Below are 17,619 nucleotides of genomic sequence, written 5' to 3' on the forward strand. Positions count from 1 at the left end.
AGCAAATATTGAGGAAAAAATCTAGTTATTTAACATTCATTGCTGAAAGTTTAAATGACAGTTCAGTCTGGTGAGACAAGAAGCCATGATTAAACAAACTAGCATAAGGATATTCAGTCAAAATCAAATTATTACATTGATTATATGTCAGGAACTTATGCATATATTTTTATTCCTTGAACTACATAATATAACCTAAGAATGATAAGTCAGAACTGAACATCTAGCATGGAAAATATTTAATACAATGAAAATTAACTATGACATCATAAGTTGTCATTGGCAGTGATTATGTTAATATTTACTTACATTTTAAAGCTAACGTACATCAACAAAAATACCAAGATATAGTAATTACCAGTAATCACAATTGCAAAAAGCACATGAAGAATAAGAAAAGCATTATTGAGGGGAGAGATTACTGTATCCACTGGAAAATAAAGTAGTATGAAAAACTTTTAAAAACATACACACTAGGTATGATGACACATTTTAGAATTCCAAAGGATTTCAATACCACTCACACTGTTAACAAATGAGTTTATAATATGTTACCATATAAATGTTACATGTTAAGTAGGAATGATTCAGCAGTTGATCACTACATCATAATATCACAAAGTTGCTTGAAGTAGATTTCAGTTTTAACCTTAATAAGTGCTTCATACTTTTGAAGAAAGATGTTTTAAGAACTAATAGCTCAAATGTTGCCACAGATACAAGTTTCATGTAGACTGCCAACTAGTATCTGTAATGCTGATAACTGTGAATGGAGTGACAAACACACATACAGTCCAGGACTGTAATCTTGAGACTTGCAGGGTGAGGAAGTGAGGTAAAGGAAGGAGGTGGAAAGATAGCGTCTGCCTTCAACACTTCAGACTTCCTGCATTCCTTGTATGTCTCAAGATTACAGTCGTGGACTGTACATGGAGCTGAATGAAAACTCTTCCTTCCACACCCTAAAAACTAAGGGAAAAAATAAACATCAAACTCCTCCTCTTTGGTTGTCTGCAACTCTGTATTGTTAAATACATAACTAACGAACTGTCTCTTCCATCCATTAGCTGAGGTTGCACCACAAAAAAGTGACTGCAGATCTGCTTAGCATGGATACAGCATGTTTGTTTGTACTTTGATTAATTAAGCTGCCAGTAGCTCTTCTTGGCTCTATAACCCAGTGTGGGTCTTGGCTGCTTCCTTTCAGAGGTTTCTTGATCTATTTAGCTCTAGACATTTGGTAGGGACTTCTTGGATGAGTGATCAGCCCATTGCAAGGCCTCTAGCAAAGAGGTGGATAAGAAACAGCTGCTGAATTTTGCTTACAAAACATCTTGTTCATGCTCGCAAGGTTCTTTTACTTGCCATAAATCTACGACATGGGACCGTCGGCTTTACTTCCCCTCTGAAGGAAGTTGTTCTATGGATTGTTATCACCCTTAAAAATCCATCGACCTAGGGCAGGTTTGAACCCGTGAACCTTGGGTCCGGTGGCAAGCACGCTAACCACTAGTCCACTGAGGGCAACATAATAAATATATAGAAACTCAAAATCTAAATCAAGAATAAATTTAGATAAAAAAAAGGGGGATTTCACTATTTATAACCTCTAAAGTTATTAAACCAATAACAAATTACTCTCACCTTCAGATCCCTATGGATCAAGCCTTGCAGGTGGACATACTCTACAGCTTGAACAATCTGCTCAAACATCGGCAGAACAACATATGCACTTCTACTAGACACATTGTCTCTCAACCACTCCTTCAAACTCTCTCTGCGACACAGCTGCATCTGAATGAACAAGTACATGCGAGATGCTTTAGGAGAAGGCATCACAATTCCACCTCCACTGGAAATGTCAAGAGACAACGGTCGCCTGTGACCAACTTTCTTCTTGGAGTCATGGCATTCAGTAGCAGAAGAAGTCCTTTTTCTTCTGCTTTCTTCACCCCATGCAGATAGACACATACTAGAGGTTTCAGAATTACTGCAATATAATACATCTCTACTTACTCCCCTACTATGTTCTGTTACTTCAAATCCATCTTGAGAGCTGCGTTTGTTGTCATCATTAACTGTAAGTTCTGATTCATGACCACCTGACGTTTCAAACACAATGAAAGAATCACTCTTGTCTGGGTTGTACCTGGGTATCTGTTGGATAGAGGTGCAACTCTCTGACTCACTGTCACTTCCTACATTTAGAAACACAGAGGAACACTTGTCTTGTTTTGCAGAAATATCTGAAGATAGGTGTCTCTGCAGAGAAGTTCCTTGAGTCTGGCTGGTGAAGTCAACAGACGCAGTACTCACAAGTGAGCAGAAGGCATCACTGTAAAAGAAGAGAACATGTCATGCATGCTCTCTTATATCCCAGAGCACTAAAACTACAGATTACTCAAAGAATAACAGAATCTGTTTAACCCCTTAAAGCACACATAAAACCTGTAAATTCTGAAGAAATAATGGACCATATACACATCCCACTGAAGGTGTTTTCATATGTAAACCACCATGGCAGTAGCTAAGAGTTACTCAAGAATGGTTTTACAGTAAAAGCCATTGAAACAAAAGAAATATGGTTTACACTTAAGACATAGCTCACCAAAACCATGACAATGCAGTTAAAAGAATTGGGCAGAACAAGAAAATATGTAATACAGAACCCCATTTAATGTTCATCATTTTAATGCCTCCCCTCATTTAAGGTTTAATTCCAGTGATGCCACATCAATAATTTATATTACATTTCAATAATAATCATTATTCAACATTAATCAAAATTAAATTTTGTGCATTTAAAGTTTCCCTCAGTGTTCAAATCTGCTGCCTTACGTATGGATTTCACTGTATTTGGAAACCTTTTCAGTAGGGGTTCCCATAATACATTACCGATCAAATTTTCTGTACTTACCAATTAGGAACCAATTTATCCTGCTCCTCTTGCCAACCAGTTGGAGGGCACTCCAACCAGGCATTGAAGTAGCGAACAATATTATGGTGTTCCAGCTTAGCTAGGGCCTTTACCTCCCGCATCACACGATCACGAGATTCTTGCCTGACAGCAGATATCACAGACAAACTTCCAGATTATCTTGCAATGGTTTTAATCATTTAAACAGAATGATCATGACTTTTGCCAAAAATATCAGACACTAGCAATGAATAGGTTTATTGTTTTAAAATGTCAGCAAAATAAATTCATTTCCTGCCTTTTCCTTCTTAATTCAAATTATTTGTGATAGTTTATCAATGGAAGTCATGTCAAGATAACTTGAATATGTCATGTAAACAAAAAGAACACATTTTGTAAATAAAACTCAGCATGGCAAGACTTAAAGCAACTAAAATTTTAGTGCTAAATAAATACTATAATTTGTTTTGTGCCTTAGGCGAGGTTCCATCAAAATGTTGTTCCACATCCCCATGTATGCTATTATATTGTCAGTTGGGCTACATCAATGACGAAGAACGGTGCAACTGCGGACAGACTCAGACCCCAGAGCACCTATCATATGTCCAACGATGGGCGAACTCTGTACGCAACAGGATTTGATGCTAGCTAACGACAAGGCGATTATTGTTGCAGAATTTTGTAAAAATACTATTTAGGCGTTGCTGGACATGGAAATTAAATGAATGGATATTGTCAATCCACATTAATTTTGACTAACTACAATAACATGAGTTATAGAATATACTCTGTGCAATAAACATCAAGCACTTAGATTTTTTTAAATCTGAAACCAAAAGTAATGTAAGCACTGTAATCCCAATTATTCATGTGGAACTCATACTAAGAGCATTTGAAAATAGACACCAAATATGTAAATTACATTTGAAAGAGTGTGTGTAGACCTAATTATTGTGTAAAAAGCATATGCAGTCCTGTAACTTTTGTTAATGAGAAAAAAGCACTCATCAGTATAATAATCCATATTATCACTGCATCGTGTGTGCTGCACTAGTGAGGATAGAAGTGTGGGGAAGCAGGTATTTATTTTACTTATTTTTGTGATATATTGTTCACTGGCATAGGATTTCTGTCAAGATGAGATCTGTGCCTGAAGCTCAGTGATTCTTAACATCATATTAAAGAAACCAGGTCTTTAAAACAGCTCTTTCAAGGGCTTACATAATATTCATATTCCGTACAAATAACTGGTACACTTAACAAAACAAAAACGTTTGTAAAGTATGTGCTTCTAGCAAATAAAATTGCCAATCTAAGATTTGAATATGGAAACTTTAAATCAGAATGTCAACAAACAATAAATCATGGAAAAATAAAATAATACCTGCTTCCCTAGCATTTCTAGCTTCTAGGAAATCCTTAGTGCAATGACATAGAAACAGAAAACTGAACCTACATTGGTTCAAAACATGTTGTTCAAGTGAACAGACAGTGATCAAAGTGTGTGAAAAGTGATGGGCAAAACACCAAGAATTCCTGGACTAATGTTTAGCCACAATGGTGAAAGCAGGGCAACACTAACTGGGGGCCAGACCCCAAAAACGCAAGCATCCTCAGAAAGGGACTGGACAGTACAGCCCCAGGAGTTAAATAAAACAACACAGCTGGGATTAGGTATAGGGAAATTGGCTAGGAGTGTCCCAAAGGCTTGATATCTTGGGCCTCCTGAGGCCTGTGGTGCATTCACTGTTATTGTTTGTAGATATTCAATTTATGAGTAGCAACATTTGAGATGGGATTTAAAAAAATAAAAAGTGCCTTTTGTTTAAAGTATTTAAAAATTGTAAGAATTAAAAAGGTGTATCAGATATTTTTTATAAACTTCTGTTCAAAACTTTTTTGCTCAAAAAACATAAAGTAAGTTACGCGTGACTTTTGTTTGTGACGCACAAAAAAGCAAGTGCAGGTCTTCACATAAAGTGTTCAATTTTAACAGAAAATGGAATGTATCAACAATTTTTAGTAAAATCCACCAATATCAAACATAAAAATCCATTCAGTTGTAAAGTTGTTACATGTGATTAGATGGACAACAAACAGATATGTTAATTAATAAAGTCTTCTCGAGCTATAAGCCATGTTAGTTGGTGATCAATCACCAACTAACATGGCTTATAGCCCGAGAAGACTTTATTAATGAAAGCTGCCGTGAAAGCTTCACATCAGATATGTTAATGCTAACAGACTCATTTTTACTACTTTTCACTACAAACATGGCATAACAATATTACAACCCTCTTTCTGTAGTATATGTACTGGTATTAAAAGCTCAAACTCACGTATCTTACCGGTTCGGAAGAGGAATACGTTTAATGGCATAGTGACAATCATCAATCTTATTCTTAGCTTCAAAGACAACTCCAAAACCACCCTTCCCAAGGCAATGAACAGGACTGAAGTCTGTCAAGAAGCGTGAGGTGAACTCAGATGACTGCTGTCCACCTGGATCTGAATGGCTTCTGTGTGCGGGTAGTGGTTCTGGCTCCGGAAGCACTGCTACTGGTTTCTCCACAACAATGATTTCCTAGCAAATAAATAAGAATCCTGAGGGAATCATGTTGTTCACTAATACAGAATATAACCAAATGAAATGCAGTAACTCCACATCAAGTGCCTTGACTTTTAAGAGCTCAGATAGACACTACATAAATTTGATATAGCTGCATTTGCAAAAGAATTCCCACAGCTACATGTGGTTTTAAACAACATTCTGGTGTGGATATTCCAAAACAAGAGAGGCAAGGCATATTCTAAGTTGGAGTACACATAATATGCATGACATTCCATTTCCATTACATGGAAATGGAACGTCATGTACACTCAAGTTTATATTATACCAAAACAAACTGGAGCTACATTTTCTTTGAAAGTTTAATGTAAATTCCAAATCAAATTTTACTGAAAACTGCTACTATAATATAAGTATTTCCCCTAGTAATATCAACTGTTTGAAGTTAAAATTAAGTATGCAGCATTTTGGAGGCTGGCCCACCTTCATCTTCAGGTCAGAAAGGGAGAGAGATGCACAGGAAACATTTTTGCAACCAGCATCACAGTCCAAAACTGCACCACGCTGCATCTACATGCATTCTGAACACATATAACACATTTATGGCTGATTTCATTCAGAGGATGCAGAAAATAGAGTAAGTCACACATCACAAGCTTGGAACAGAACTTGGCATCAGTTTCAGATAAATCTGTACTATTCTTTAAAACAGATGGTTCACTGATACACAGGCTGCATTCTCTGTAGAAAACAGTTTGGGCTCCTTGAATTTAACTGTATCAAGATTTGCTGTAACTGTCCAACCCTACTTCAAACATATGAGATTTAAGATTTACACAGCAGTGAGACCTCAAATTGTCATCTTATAGGTTCCTCTACAATGGTGGTAACCACATACAGGACCACAGTCTCCTACCAACAGCTCATTAAAATACTGAACTCTTACCTGTTCTGCTACTTCACTGTTTGTAAATGGAAGGTGAAAGACGTGCACGAATCGCTGCATCACTACCAGATTCACTAAGACAGCAGTGGAAATGCTAATGACAAGAACCTCTTTCCTGAAAAAAAAAACATTAAATGTATGTATGATTTGAGGTTTTCACAACGGTATGAAGATTTCTGTCTTCTGGGTTGTTGCGCTGTGTTATCTGGTAGATGTTTGCGAACGTTTCAGAGGTCACACTGCCTCCGTCATCAGGGCGATACAGTATGACCTCTGAAACGTTGGTAAACGTCTACCAGACTACACAGTGCAACAATCCAGAAGACAGAAATCTTCATTAAATGTATGCCTCCACAATGCAGTTCTTGCTCTTCTTATATGGAAAATGGATGAGGTATGTTTAGCAAACAAACAAGGTCTATTTTGTACAATTTGAGGTTTTCACGGCGGTAAATCCAAAGATGGTTATCTTCTTGGTTTTAGCACTGTGTAGTCTCAGAGAAGTTTACCAGCATTTCAGGGCAATGAGCCCTTATGATGGGGCCAGCAAAGACCTCACCAGAACGCAGCCATCTAAGGTCTACTTTCCTTGAAGAATATGAATCTGAATACTGTGATTGAATGGTTCACCTACTGCTTTGTATTCAGAAGGTTCCAGCTGACCCATACTGGCATACAGATCAGCTATCTTGAGGTTTACTCTGACTTTTGTGCTTCTAGGAAAATACTAGGTCAGTACCTTAAAATATGTGTTTCCAAATCATTCTACCATTCAATTCCTAATAACCTATAGAGGTAAAGAAGTTCCGATAACAAAACTATAATCCAATCATGTGAAAAGAGAACATATATAAGATTATGAAGGTGTAATCTGTATTGGAATATTCTTTGAAAATTCTGGATTATTAATAAAAGATAATGTCAATTATTTTACTTACACAACTTTAAGTTCCAGCTGTACAAATCATGTGGTGTCTTCTGTAAGTAATCTAAATCAATATCAATATGTCAGCTGTGTGGCAGTATGTCTCATATGTGTGGGGTTGCAGGATTGAATCCTGGTCAAATGCAACTTTTATTTTCTTTCACGCAGCTGCCATGTTGTCATTTTACATTGTATAAAGAATTACCATCACAAACTTGTAACATTTTGTTTGAGTATCGCATAACATGGGTGTTATATTATATGAATATAAATCAAATTTAATTTCTTGGAAACTCGGAGCAGACTAACACAAAATGCACTATGAAACTTACCACCAGTACCAGAGGGAAAATGTTTCATTTTCCATTTTAAAATCATTTGTAGTTACTTCTTCCTCCAGTTCTGTAATTGTTGAATTTCCACTATCATCAACATCACACTGTAGGCTGGGGGCACTAAACAAGTAATAGCCATTTCCTACAATAACAAACAATATTTTAGAAGTAGCAAAAAATAAAACAAGGAACAAAAGCACTATACTGAAATAGTTCAGTTAGCCTAAATTAGTAATTATATTACAGATAACAGTTTTTTTAAATTCTATGAATGAATTTGTTGTATGTTCATCTAGTTATTTTATTACTCTCTACCAACTGTTGAGATTACATAGTTTTTAGATAAGATATGGTAAGATGTTCAAGAATAACAAACTGGGAAACATGGTCTATTTTAAAGTACAACTTTTTACAACTTACACCAGTGTCTAATGCAATTGTGCTACTCTATTTTTACACTGATTAACTGGGGCTATACTTGAACAATATGTCTTGACCACTACTTGATCATCTATAGGTTCACTTTACAATGTTCGGTGTACGAGAGCTGCTACACTTTGTTGTACATAGTGACATGATGCTGGGTTTAAAATAAGTAAAATGAAATATGCACATTAAAACTTGGTGAAATATTCATAGGCATTTATATATGTGTTGTCCATTCCTCCATTATGTGGTCCAACTGTTTTTATTCGTCTTGTCAACATTTGCCTACAAGCGTGTATTTTTTTGTTTGTTTGTTACACTGTTTGCTTAGTCTTGGTTGGCACATATCCACCATGTGGTTCAAATACGATCCCAGTGAAATACTCTCTGGTAAAAGTTACATAAGTGATTGTATAAGATAACTGTTAACTACTATAAGTACAACAGGATTCTGTAATATAAACTTCCAATCCTGATTGCTGCTTGGAGTGACCAAGTAAAGCCACAAAACCTGGTTACCTTCAGAATCTCCAAGTGAAGATCATTAGCTCAGAAGTTCTGACATTTATTGAAGATAGCTGTCTTCTGAGTCACCACTGTGAAAACATCAAATCCTACTCTGATATTTATTACTTAACACAAAGAAAACCAGGCTCATGAAGCTTTATACAGACATTGTGGTCTGGACATTTTTCACAAAACACAATACTTGCCAAGGAATCATAATTCCAAAACTAAGCTACATACATAAAATATCAAATGCCAAATTGTTCAGCAATGTCTAAGGAAGCCATATTGCTTCCTGGAGTGATATAATGGGAGACAGTCCCCTCTGTGGAGTGGAATGTGACATGGTCATTTTGATCTGAGTGTAACTATTTTTAGACACATGCCCATGCAACTTAGAACTCAGCAGAATTGATGGTCATGCTACTCAGGGTAGTCAGATGTGATTTTGTGTAAGGTAACGTTACAGCTACTAATTATACATATTGTGACATGTTGCGTTTGGCATTGTTGTACTCGTTTATAGATATTGTTGTGTCTGTTTAATGACATTGTTGCGTTAGACATTATTGTGTCTGGCATTGTTGTGTCTGTTTATAGACAGCGTGTGTCCAGTGGGGTGCTACGGGCCGATGTATAAGCGAAGAGTGTGAAGAGCGCCGAGCTCGAGGGACCAGATAGACTCGGATTACAGTGTGTGTGTGTGTGTGTGTACAGGGAACAAGTGTGTTGTTGTTGTAGAGAGTTGACTGTATGTGCAGACCTCTGTAACTGATTTAATTTGACGTGAATAAATCAGGGGTTGACAATCAGGGTCGCAATACCGGCCCACGTTACAATATGTTTAACTGCACTTCTTTGAAATTTTAATCTATATTTCAGAATGTACTACTGAACATGAGATAATAGTGGGACCTCTGAATGTGTGATGCATAATTTAACTTACCATTACTGTACTCTGAAGCATACAAGATGGACTGTGCTATTGTTATTAATTCTGTTTTTCCCAGTTCAGTTAATTCTGAATTAGAGTCAGAATTTACAGATCCCACCAAACCAAGGGCTGCAAGAAAACAGTGGTGATTAAAAAATGTGGTTGTATCATTATAATTTTCTATAATAACAAGTAGAGAAGGATACTTTAGTCATACATACAATGTTTAAGTAATCATGCCACTCTCAGTAAATTCCAAGGTTCCATTCAATAAACACATATTTTTATTCTACTGTGCATTTCACGTGGTTACAGTATCACTCAAATGGAAGATCTTCAAGATCTTCATGCAAACTGAAATACTACCTAGCACAAAAAGGTCCCACTATTATGGAACCTCACAATTTATCTTCTCCACCACAAAAGCTTGCTAATGAACTCTATCTTAAGCAAATTTAATTGGGGGAACATCACCATACAATCAATTTCTCTCAGCTCCATTCAAGCTCCTGTCAAGTCTACTTTGTTTCTACACCTCATCTCTGGCTCTACAACCCAGTGTGGGTCTTGGCTGCCTCTTTTTGGAGGTTACTTGATCTATTTAAACATTTTGCAGGACACCTCCGAGAAGTGATCAGCCTGTCGTAAGGCCTCTACCTGTACACAGGAGAGCACAACACAGAAAGACACAGACAAACATCCATGCTTTGAGTGGGATTCAAACCCATGGTTCCAGAGTCAAAGAACACAACGCCCACGCCTCAGACCGCATAGCCACTGTGACCGGCTTGTCTCTACATCTACTTGTATGTAACTCAAAAACAGCCAAATTAATTTTCGTTAAGTATGATATGGAGTTTATGTATGACATAGGAGCTACACAAACTCATATGCTTTAAAATTCCCTACAATCAGTAATACCAATGTAATAGATGCTTCAAGTAGTGAGGTGGAAGGACTATCTTCTGCAACATCATTATGCATGATCCTCTACAATGATTGATGACCATCTATATACATATAATAACTCAAGAATTATTGGACAGATTTTCATAAAATTTCGTACTGACATTATGCCATTGGACTAGTCTAAAACGGTACTCTAACCTCCTGCAAATGTTAATACCAACTTGATGGATGTGAGGTGGGAGGGTGATCTTCCATTATAATATCATCCCATGACCTTCTGCAATTACCAGTCTTTCTCTCTGATAACAGACCAATTATCTTTATGTTAAATTTTTTCCATTACAATTTTCTGCAATATTTAAAATATTTTTTCCTCACAGAATAATTAAACTGAATTCATTCAATAAGCATCAGCGGCTGTAGTCAGTATATAAATATGTACATTAATTCAAATAAGAAATGTATATTTTATGAAATCAACCAGTCATGTTAGAAAACAAAGAACACACTCACTCACACACACTGCAATCACCATGCTTACCCAAACACCACATGCATCACTGATCCAAATGTTAGTTCCCAAAATCAGGATGACAAAAGCAAAAAATGAATGAATCTGATTCAGTGTTTCTCCTACTTCCCTTGCCTAATATATGCTCTATAACTGATTGCAGGAATTCCAGAACTGAGTTCCTGAATGATAAGGCAAAATCAGTCAGGCCTATGAGCACTTGGACATGCAATAAGATGCCAGTCATCTGTTATTCTGTTCAGGTGGAATGTCACTGATGAATTCTTGTAGTAAATGAGGCACAGCTCTACTCTCCCCTCCTGACAATTACAGGTCATGAGATAGAAGCATAGGATCAACTGAGTTTACAGTTTAACAAAAGAGCATGACTTTTCCCAGGCAAACATGAGATAGTCCTGCCCAAGTAACATTCAGATTTAAGTTTCCTCTCCACTCAATTGACATGAATTTAGTACAGTTTTATGGAGTAATTGGTGCTGTGATCGCAGCACTGTAGGAGTTAAGATGATTTGATACATTTAAACTTCTCAGACAACAGAGGAAGACTATCTCTGGAAGTTTTGGTGATCACCAAGGGCATAATCAAAGCACAAGCATTTCTGATCCTGGCCCATGTGGTGGAATATGTCATTAATTTTAAACTCAAACTTTACAAAATGTATTTCCAGTTTAAACCATGCCAATGACTATAAATTAATTCTGGGAAAAAAATCAGGATACATGGACTGCCTGATAAAAGAAGCAATAGAGATCAACCTGCATCCCAATAACTTTAATAGGGATGGAGGCTACGCTTTGAGTCGGACCTGATATCTGGTAACAAAAATTCTCAAGCAATCCAGTCAAAACACCAATAGAAAGCAGGACCACACAGCACAAGCTCTTGACTCCGCCCACCAGCTGTGATTGGCTAGAGTCCGGCCATGAGCACTGGTCGGGCAGGTATATATGGGAGACAACTGCAACATCCAGTCACATCAGAACCCTGATGATGGGGACAGAGATGGTCCCTGAAACGTCAGTTTCTTCTTTCAACCATTTGACACAGCTGATCACCCAAGAAAATTTTGCTGAGTTACACGATCGTGAAAGCTTCAAATCATACAATTAAAGTGTTGTAAGATTACCTAATTAAACTAACCTTTAAATCACAGAATTTAAATTTCCTCACCCAACAGGATTAAACCGATGTTTAAATGTTTTAGAGTGCAGAAAATCATAAAATAAACTTTGGTCTATTCATTACAATTTTTAACCTAGAATTTTCAGATAAAATATAGACTATTAATTCCACACATAACTTACAGTGATCACTTGACTTCATCACTGAGACATTAATGTTATTAATCAAGAAGTGTTCAGTATCTTCCACAGACAACAGATTTCTGGAGGAAATAATAAGATTATGTTTTGTAACGCATAATTGCCCGTTCTTTATTTTTACATGGGAGTTGTCATTGTTTACACTGTGGTCATCTTTCTGTTTACATTCCCCCTCCCAAATGCATCTGATTCTGTGCTACCGGAGTCTGAGATCTCATTTACTTAACTCTGAGTTGCTTACACTACAGTTGCCACTTTATCAATCCAGTACACTATCTGCCTTTGTACTGAAACTGACACAAGAAATGCAAACTTATTTTGTCTCAAAACAACACTTTTCAATTATTCGCACATAATTCTCATGTTTACTTAAATTAATTAATGTTCTTAGGAACTGCTGTTGCCACAGCCTTAATGTGCAGTTTCCATATCTGTCTCTTCCTTAATAAAAATACTAAAAAAATGTTCATGCTCAAGTGACAAATATTCAAAAGTCACAACTGTCCCCACCACAACATAATAAAAACGAAAAGGGAAACATTTATTAGAAGGCAACAATGCACTTTATACACATCACATTACACAAAGAAGAAACAGATATAATAAAAGAAACAGCAAGAGCTTTAAGAGTCACTATTGTGCACTGTGAATTACACATGTAAGAAAGATGACAAGGCTAACCAGATTAATTTACATTAAACAGTTTAAACTATGAATGACACATGTTCTTGGAAAAAATTACCAACAAATAATTTAAATCCATCTATTAATTCTCACATGACCACAGTCATAATACAAGGGAAAACAGTATAAATGCCCTACTCTAACTGTAAAAGACTGTGTGAAAAGGTAGCAAATTATGCAAATACTTCTCTCAGTTTCAATTTTGGCTAACAAGAGAAAGAGTGTAACTTGTAAGACATGTTAAGTTTGCACAATACCTGTTGCTGACACAGGAGCCCACGTTATTTGTGGAATGCGTGATCGTGAAGATCTGGCCAGCTCGGTAGGCATCTTATTACCGAGAGTGACACTTTCTTGGATATACAGCTGCACATAGACAGAAAGCTTGAGAAAGATTAAAATAAAAAGCAAATGCATTTTGTGGTTAGTATTTAATTGTGCATAATGAGCTACATGACTGGGTGACAGGAGAATACTGGATGTTTTGGGCAGTGGACACTTAACAGGTGCTATTATATAGGCAAAATGAAATTTCTCTTTGCTGAAAATCCAACTTTTTTCTACTGCCTGTCTAACTGCAACAACAATTTCAAACATTAATCTATGAAACTAAACTGTTCTTCTTTCAGTTTATTTTTCACCTGTGTTCTCAATTTTTGATATCTGATACTGATTTTTAAAATAAAGTGTGTTGATAAAAGTTAAGTCTACAATACTGAGTTTGATCACAATGGTCAAGTAGTTTGGACCCTCTTGTGAACAAAACTAGTATGTGATTTTTCTAGATTCTCTTTTGAAACACGCATGAAAAAGCCAAGGTGTTATAACATAAAGACATTTGTTTGCACAAGTAGAGGCAAACAGAACCTCTTAACTCAGAAATGAATGGCTAACAATTTTATTACAACTGAATAAATCATGCAAGGAACAAGTTTGAAACCACATATTCTGAATTATGATACAGCGTAACTCAAGAATTTTCTACATGTAATCTGGCATACAGTATTGAAAACACCCAAACTTTTCCAACTATAGCACTTATAGAAAAAATATACATCTTCAATGCAACCAATCAGTCTTGGCTATACAGGGAGGAGTTATGCTCACCTGTCTGTTATGCATACCGATATACAATGACGGTGTCAGTGGGCCCATGCCATCACTATAGGAAGGTGTCCACTGTGCACCACTGAAGAGGTTAACTGGGTGCATCTCCTCTTGAAACAGGTACCATGCAGCCACAATTGGTGACTCAAACTGGAACAATGACATTTCAAACAGCAGACATTCAGAACTGCACTGAATCAGGAGCCATTAAAAACACACATAATAATACTGCCATATCCAGTGTTGAAGCCCAGTAGCACTAATGAGATAAATGAGAGTGTTATGTAGGAATGACTGAGACTGGCTGATCCTATGCTGCAGGTTTGGCCTCTAACAAACAAAACAAGTGCAGCAGTTAAATCTGAAGTTGCACGTTAACAATTTTACCAAGGAACACTGACAGTTTTAAACTAATCAAATTACATTTACGAGCAGGAATGCACACAACTGGAGCCAACACATTGCATTAAGATTACTGATGATGGATGCAAAAGTTGTTCTTTATAATTTACTTTAAAAATTATTTGTGTAATGTGGAAAAAAATGGCACTGAACTTAACACTCTCACATGAATTAAACAAATATACATGAAAACTACAAATTCAGTACATTTCAGTGATACAAGAGAGGACTAACCTCCATATACTTAGATAAGCCATTATCTTGAAGCATACAGACAACTTTGAGAATGTCAACAGTGAGAACAGTGAATACTGGTTTAAACATGACTGCACAATACTTGATTATAACTGGCAAGGCCGGACAATTGAAACAGATATAAGTGAAGATAAAAAAACAATTCATTCCAGAAAATGTCAGAAGGAACATACATGTGCACTTCCAAACATGATTGTAAACTTCAAGTGAAATGGGTTGGGTATGATAAAAGGAATTTCAGAGCATGAACAACTGGACTTTTATTCTGGTGGATTCATGCACAATATCAATTGTATTTTAGCCTACTAGATTATATCAAAAAATGTGAAATAACACAACAGAAAATGTTTTACAATAAAATTTCAAGATAACATTAAACTACAAGCAACAGCATTTTTATATCTCAAAAGACTTTATTTCATACAGATATTAGTCCTTCAGCTCTTGCATCCAAGAAAGTGGAACAAATCTTTATCTACCCACACATTATTTCTTAAATTAAATTAATTAAATCCGTGGCATAACAGCTCCAGAGAGCCAAAACCGACTAGCTGGCTGCTGACCTCACGTTCACATGCCTAAGCTGAGGTGAACGATCATCCAACCAGATATAGAGTGACGTGTGGTCAGCACGACGAATCCCCAATCATTGCTAGTTTTCATGACCGGATTACGCTACCCACTGTAGCTCCCCAATTTCCTCACAATGCTGGGTTGGCACTGGTCCCATACACTGGTCGATAGCTCATGAGAAAATTTCTTCTCCCCCGAGACTCGAACCAGTGTGCATTCTGTATCGCCAGTCCGAAGCATGATGCCTCAGACCGCGCGGGACACACATTATTTCTAATAGGATTTATTTTATAAATTAAAAATTATATGATACAAATACCATTACCTTGTGTTTCCAAATAATTTCACCTGTTGACCTACTGACAGAGCAGATAAGCCCTTCTGGTACAATAACTTTGAGCTCAGAGTCATCAGAGAATTGGACTGGGGTTGGACTATTTCCATGACAATTGTCAACACTGTCAGAAACAAAGCTCAGTTCATGCTGACCAACACTAAAATTCCACCTATAAATAACAAAATGCCAGAATTTAATTTCACAGTATCCAGTAATATGCAGGGGATGACATTATTCTCAATGAGACAAGCCTGTAATCTCAGAGCTTCTTCCAGTTTCCATGCTAATATATACTATATGCGACTGTAACTAATTACCACATAACAAATTCTGGGCAGAATTTATTATGACAATTTTTCTTTTCTAAGAAATTTCTTTGAGAATAATATGCTGCTGAATTTCTTCACAACACATAACAGACCTATACTTTAGTCTGTCGGAAGAGCTGCCTCCTTAGTCCGCTTAGAATGGTGACTCATTTAAACTCAAAATGACAGGGTTACCCATGTGCCCCAACATTCAGCCCGAGTTATAACTTTTTTTTAATTACGATTTAAATAAAACACCCATGAAAAGAGTCTGACCAAAGAAGATTTTAATGTGAAATGTGACAGGCCATTGGGCCAAACACTTGTAAGCTTCTGTCTGTCCAACACTGCTACTTCATTTGTGCCATGACAGGACAGTAAGTATACTAACCTTTCAGAACCAGTGCGTGCTTCAATAGCTCTTACGGTCTGTGTGTGCCTCTGAATAACTACAATGTCATCAGGTGTCAAGTTTTCTGTTGAGTTTTTGCAGCCTTCCATAGAGCATTCATACAGCAACTGGCCAGTCTTGACAACAACACCGTAAGTTCTGGTCTCTTTTCCCCCTAAAATACAGTAAACGAGATCGAGTATGTTTATTTTTTGTGTACACAATTCATCTTTTCAATCTTTTAACCAACATTAATCAAATTTAGCAATAAAGACCAACAATAGATTTTTAAACTTTTCTTCTACAATCAGTAGCTATGGCACATGTAAACGTAAGAGGCTCTGAAGGGAAGAGACCATTTAAGTGACCAAAACACAGGTGGAAGGACAATATAAATATTGGACATAACCCATCAGCACTGGAGGATTTAAACTACAAGTCTAATAACATCTAATTCAAATTATGTGTATACATACAGGGTGCGGCAGTGGAATGTGACGGTTTTCAGAGCGCTATTGTGGCTAACTCGGGTCAAATTAAAATAAAACAATATCACTTGAAAAACAGCAGTACAATGCAATTTATTAATCTCTGCTTATTTCTTAATAATAACATTTGTCAAGCAGCCACTATGACAACATGACAACGAATACATTCTTGTAATCTAGACTGGAAATTGCCCATAACTCGTCACAATAAAGCAACATCAATTGCTCAAATTTCTTCGGTGAAGCATTGTTTCAACTCCATGATGGTGCGTGGTTTGTTAACATACACTCTAGACTTCAAATATCTCCATAGGAAGTAATCGGCAGCCGTTAGATAATGGGACCTAGGCAGCCAGGCGACATCTCCAAATCGAGAAATGATGTGTCCGGGAAACATGGCTCGCAAACAGTTCATTAATTCAATTTAATTTTGTATGGATGAAATTTGAGGTCTTCGGACAAAATACGGCAAACACTCCTGTCCGATAGGTGTAATGCAGCTGATTGATGCCTAGCAGAGCAAGTTGGACTCAGCTGCACCACTTCCCTAACCCTTGCAATGTTCTGTAGTGTGCGGACTGTTTGTGCACTACCAGAAAAACGATCACTAACACTGCCGGTGTTACTGAAGTTTTCTACCCGCCTCAAAATAATGTTACGGGTAGGAATTCTTCCGTGCCGTACAACATTAAATGCACGCCTAAATATTCTCTGGACCTGGATTACGGATTTGCCTTCAATAAATGCTATT

General features: G+C 36.8%; 1 protein-coding gene across 1 annotated transcript in view; it reads right to left on the reverse strand.

The window, feature by feature from the left end:
• PEK (pancreatic eIF-2alpha kinase) overlaps positions 1 to 17,619 on the reverse strand; it is a 31,370-nt gene that overhangs the window by 6,508 nt on the left and 7,243 nt on the right. The window contains exons 4-13 of the mRNA XM_087354756.1: positions 16,381 to 16,555; positions 15,670 to 15,850; positions 14,115 to 14,264; positions 13,265 to 13,373; positions 9,572 to 9,688; positions 7,690 to 7,834; positions 6,433 to 6,547; positions 5,266 to 5,501; positions 2,918 to 3,061; positions 1,645 to 2,335 (exon numbers count right to left, since the gene is read on the reverse strand). Of these exons, the coding sequence (XP_087210882.1) occupies positions 1,645 to 2,335; positions 2,918 to 3,061; positions 5,266 to 5,501; positions 6,433 to 6,547; positions 7,690 to 7,834; positions 9,572 to 9,688; positions 13,265 to 13,373; positions 14,115 to 14,264; positions 15,670 to 15,850; positions 16,381 to 16,555 (2,063 nt within the window). The remainder of the gene's footprint in view (positions 1 to 1,644; positions 2,336 to 2,917; positions 3,062 to 5,265; positions 5,502 to 6,432; positions 6,548 to 7,689; positions 7,835 to 9,571; positions 9,689 to 13,264; positions 13,374 to 14,114; positions 14,265 to 15,669; positions 15,851 to 16,380; positions 16,556 to 17,619) is intronic.

Source organism: Zootermopsis nevadensis, unplaced genomic scaffold (assembly GCF_977971745.1).
Source record: "Zootermopsis nevadensis isolate Lab colony 2312 unplaced genomic scaffold, Znev_1.0 Znev_ptg000002l, whole genome shotgun sequence".
Taxonomy (NCBI): domain Eukaryota; kingdom Metazoa; phylum Arthropoda; class Insecta; order Blattodea; family Termopsidae; genus Zootermopsis; species Zootermopsis nevadensis.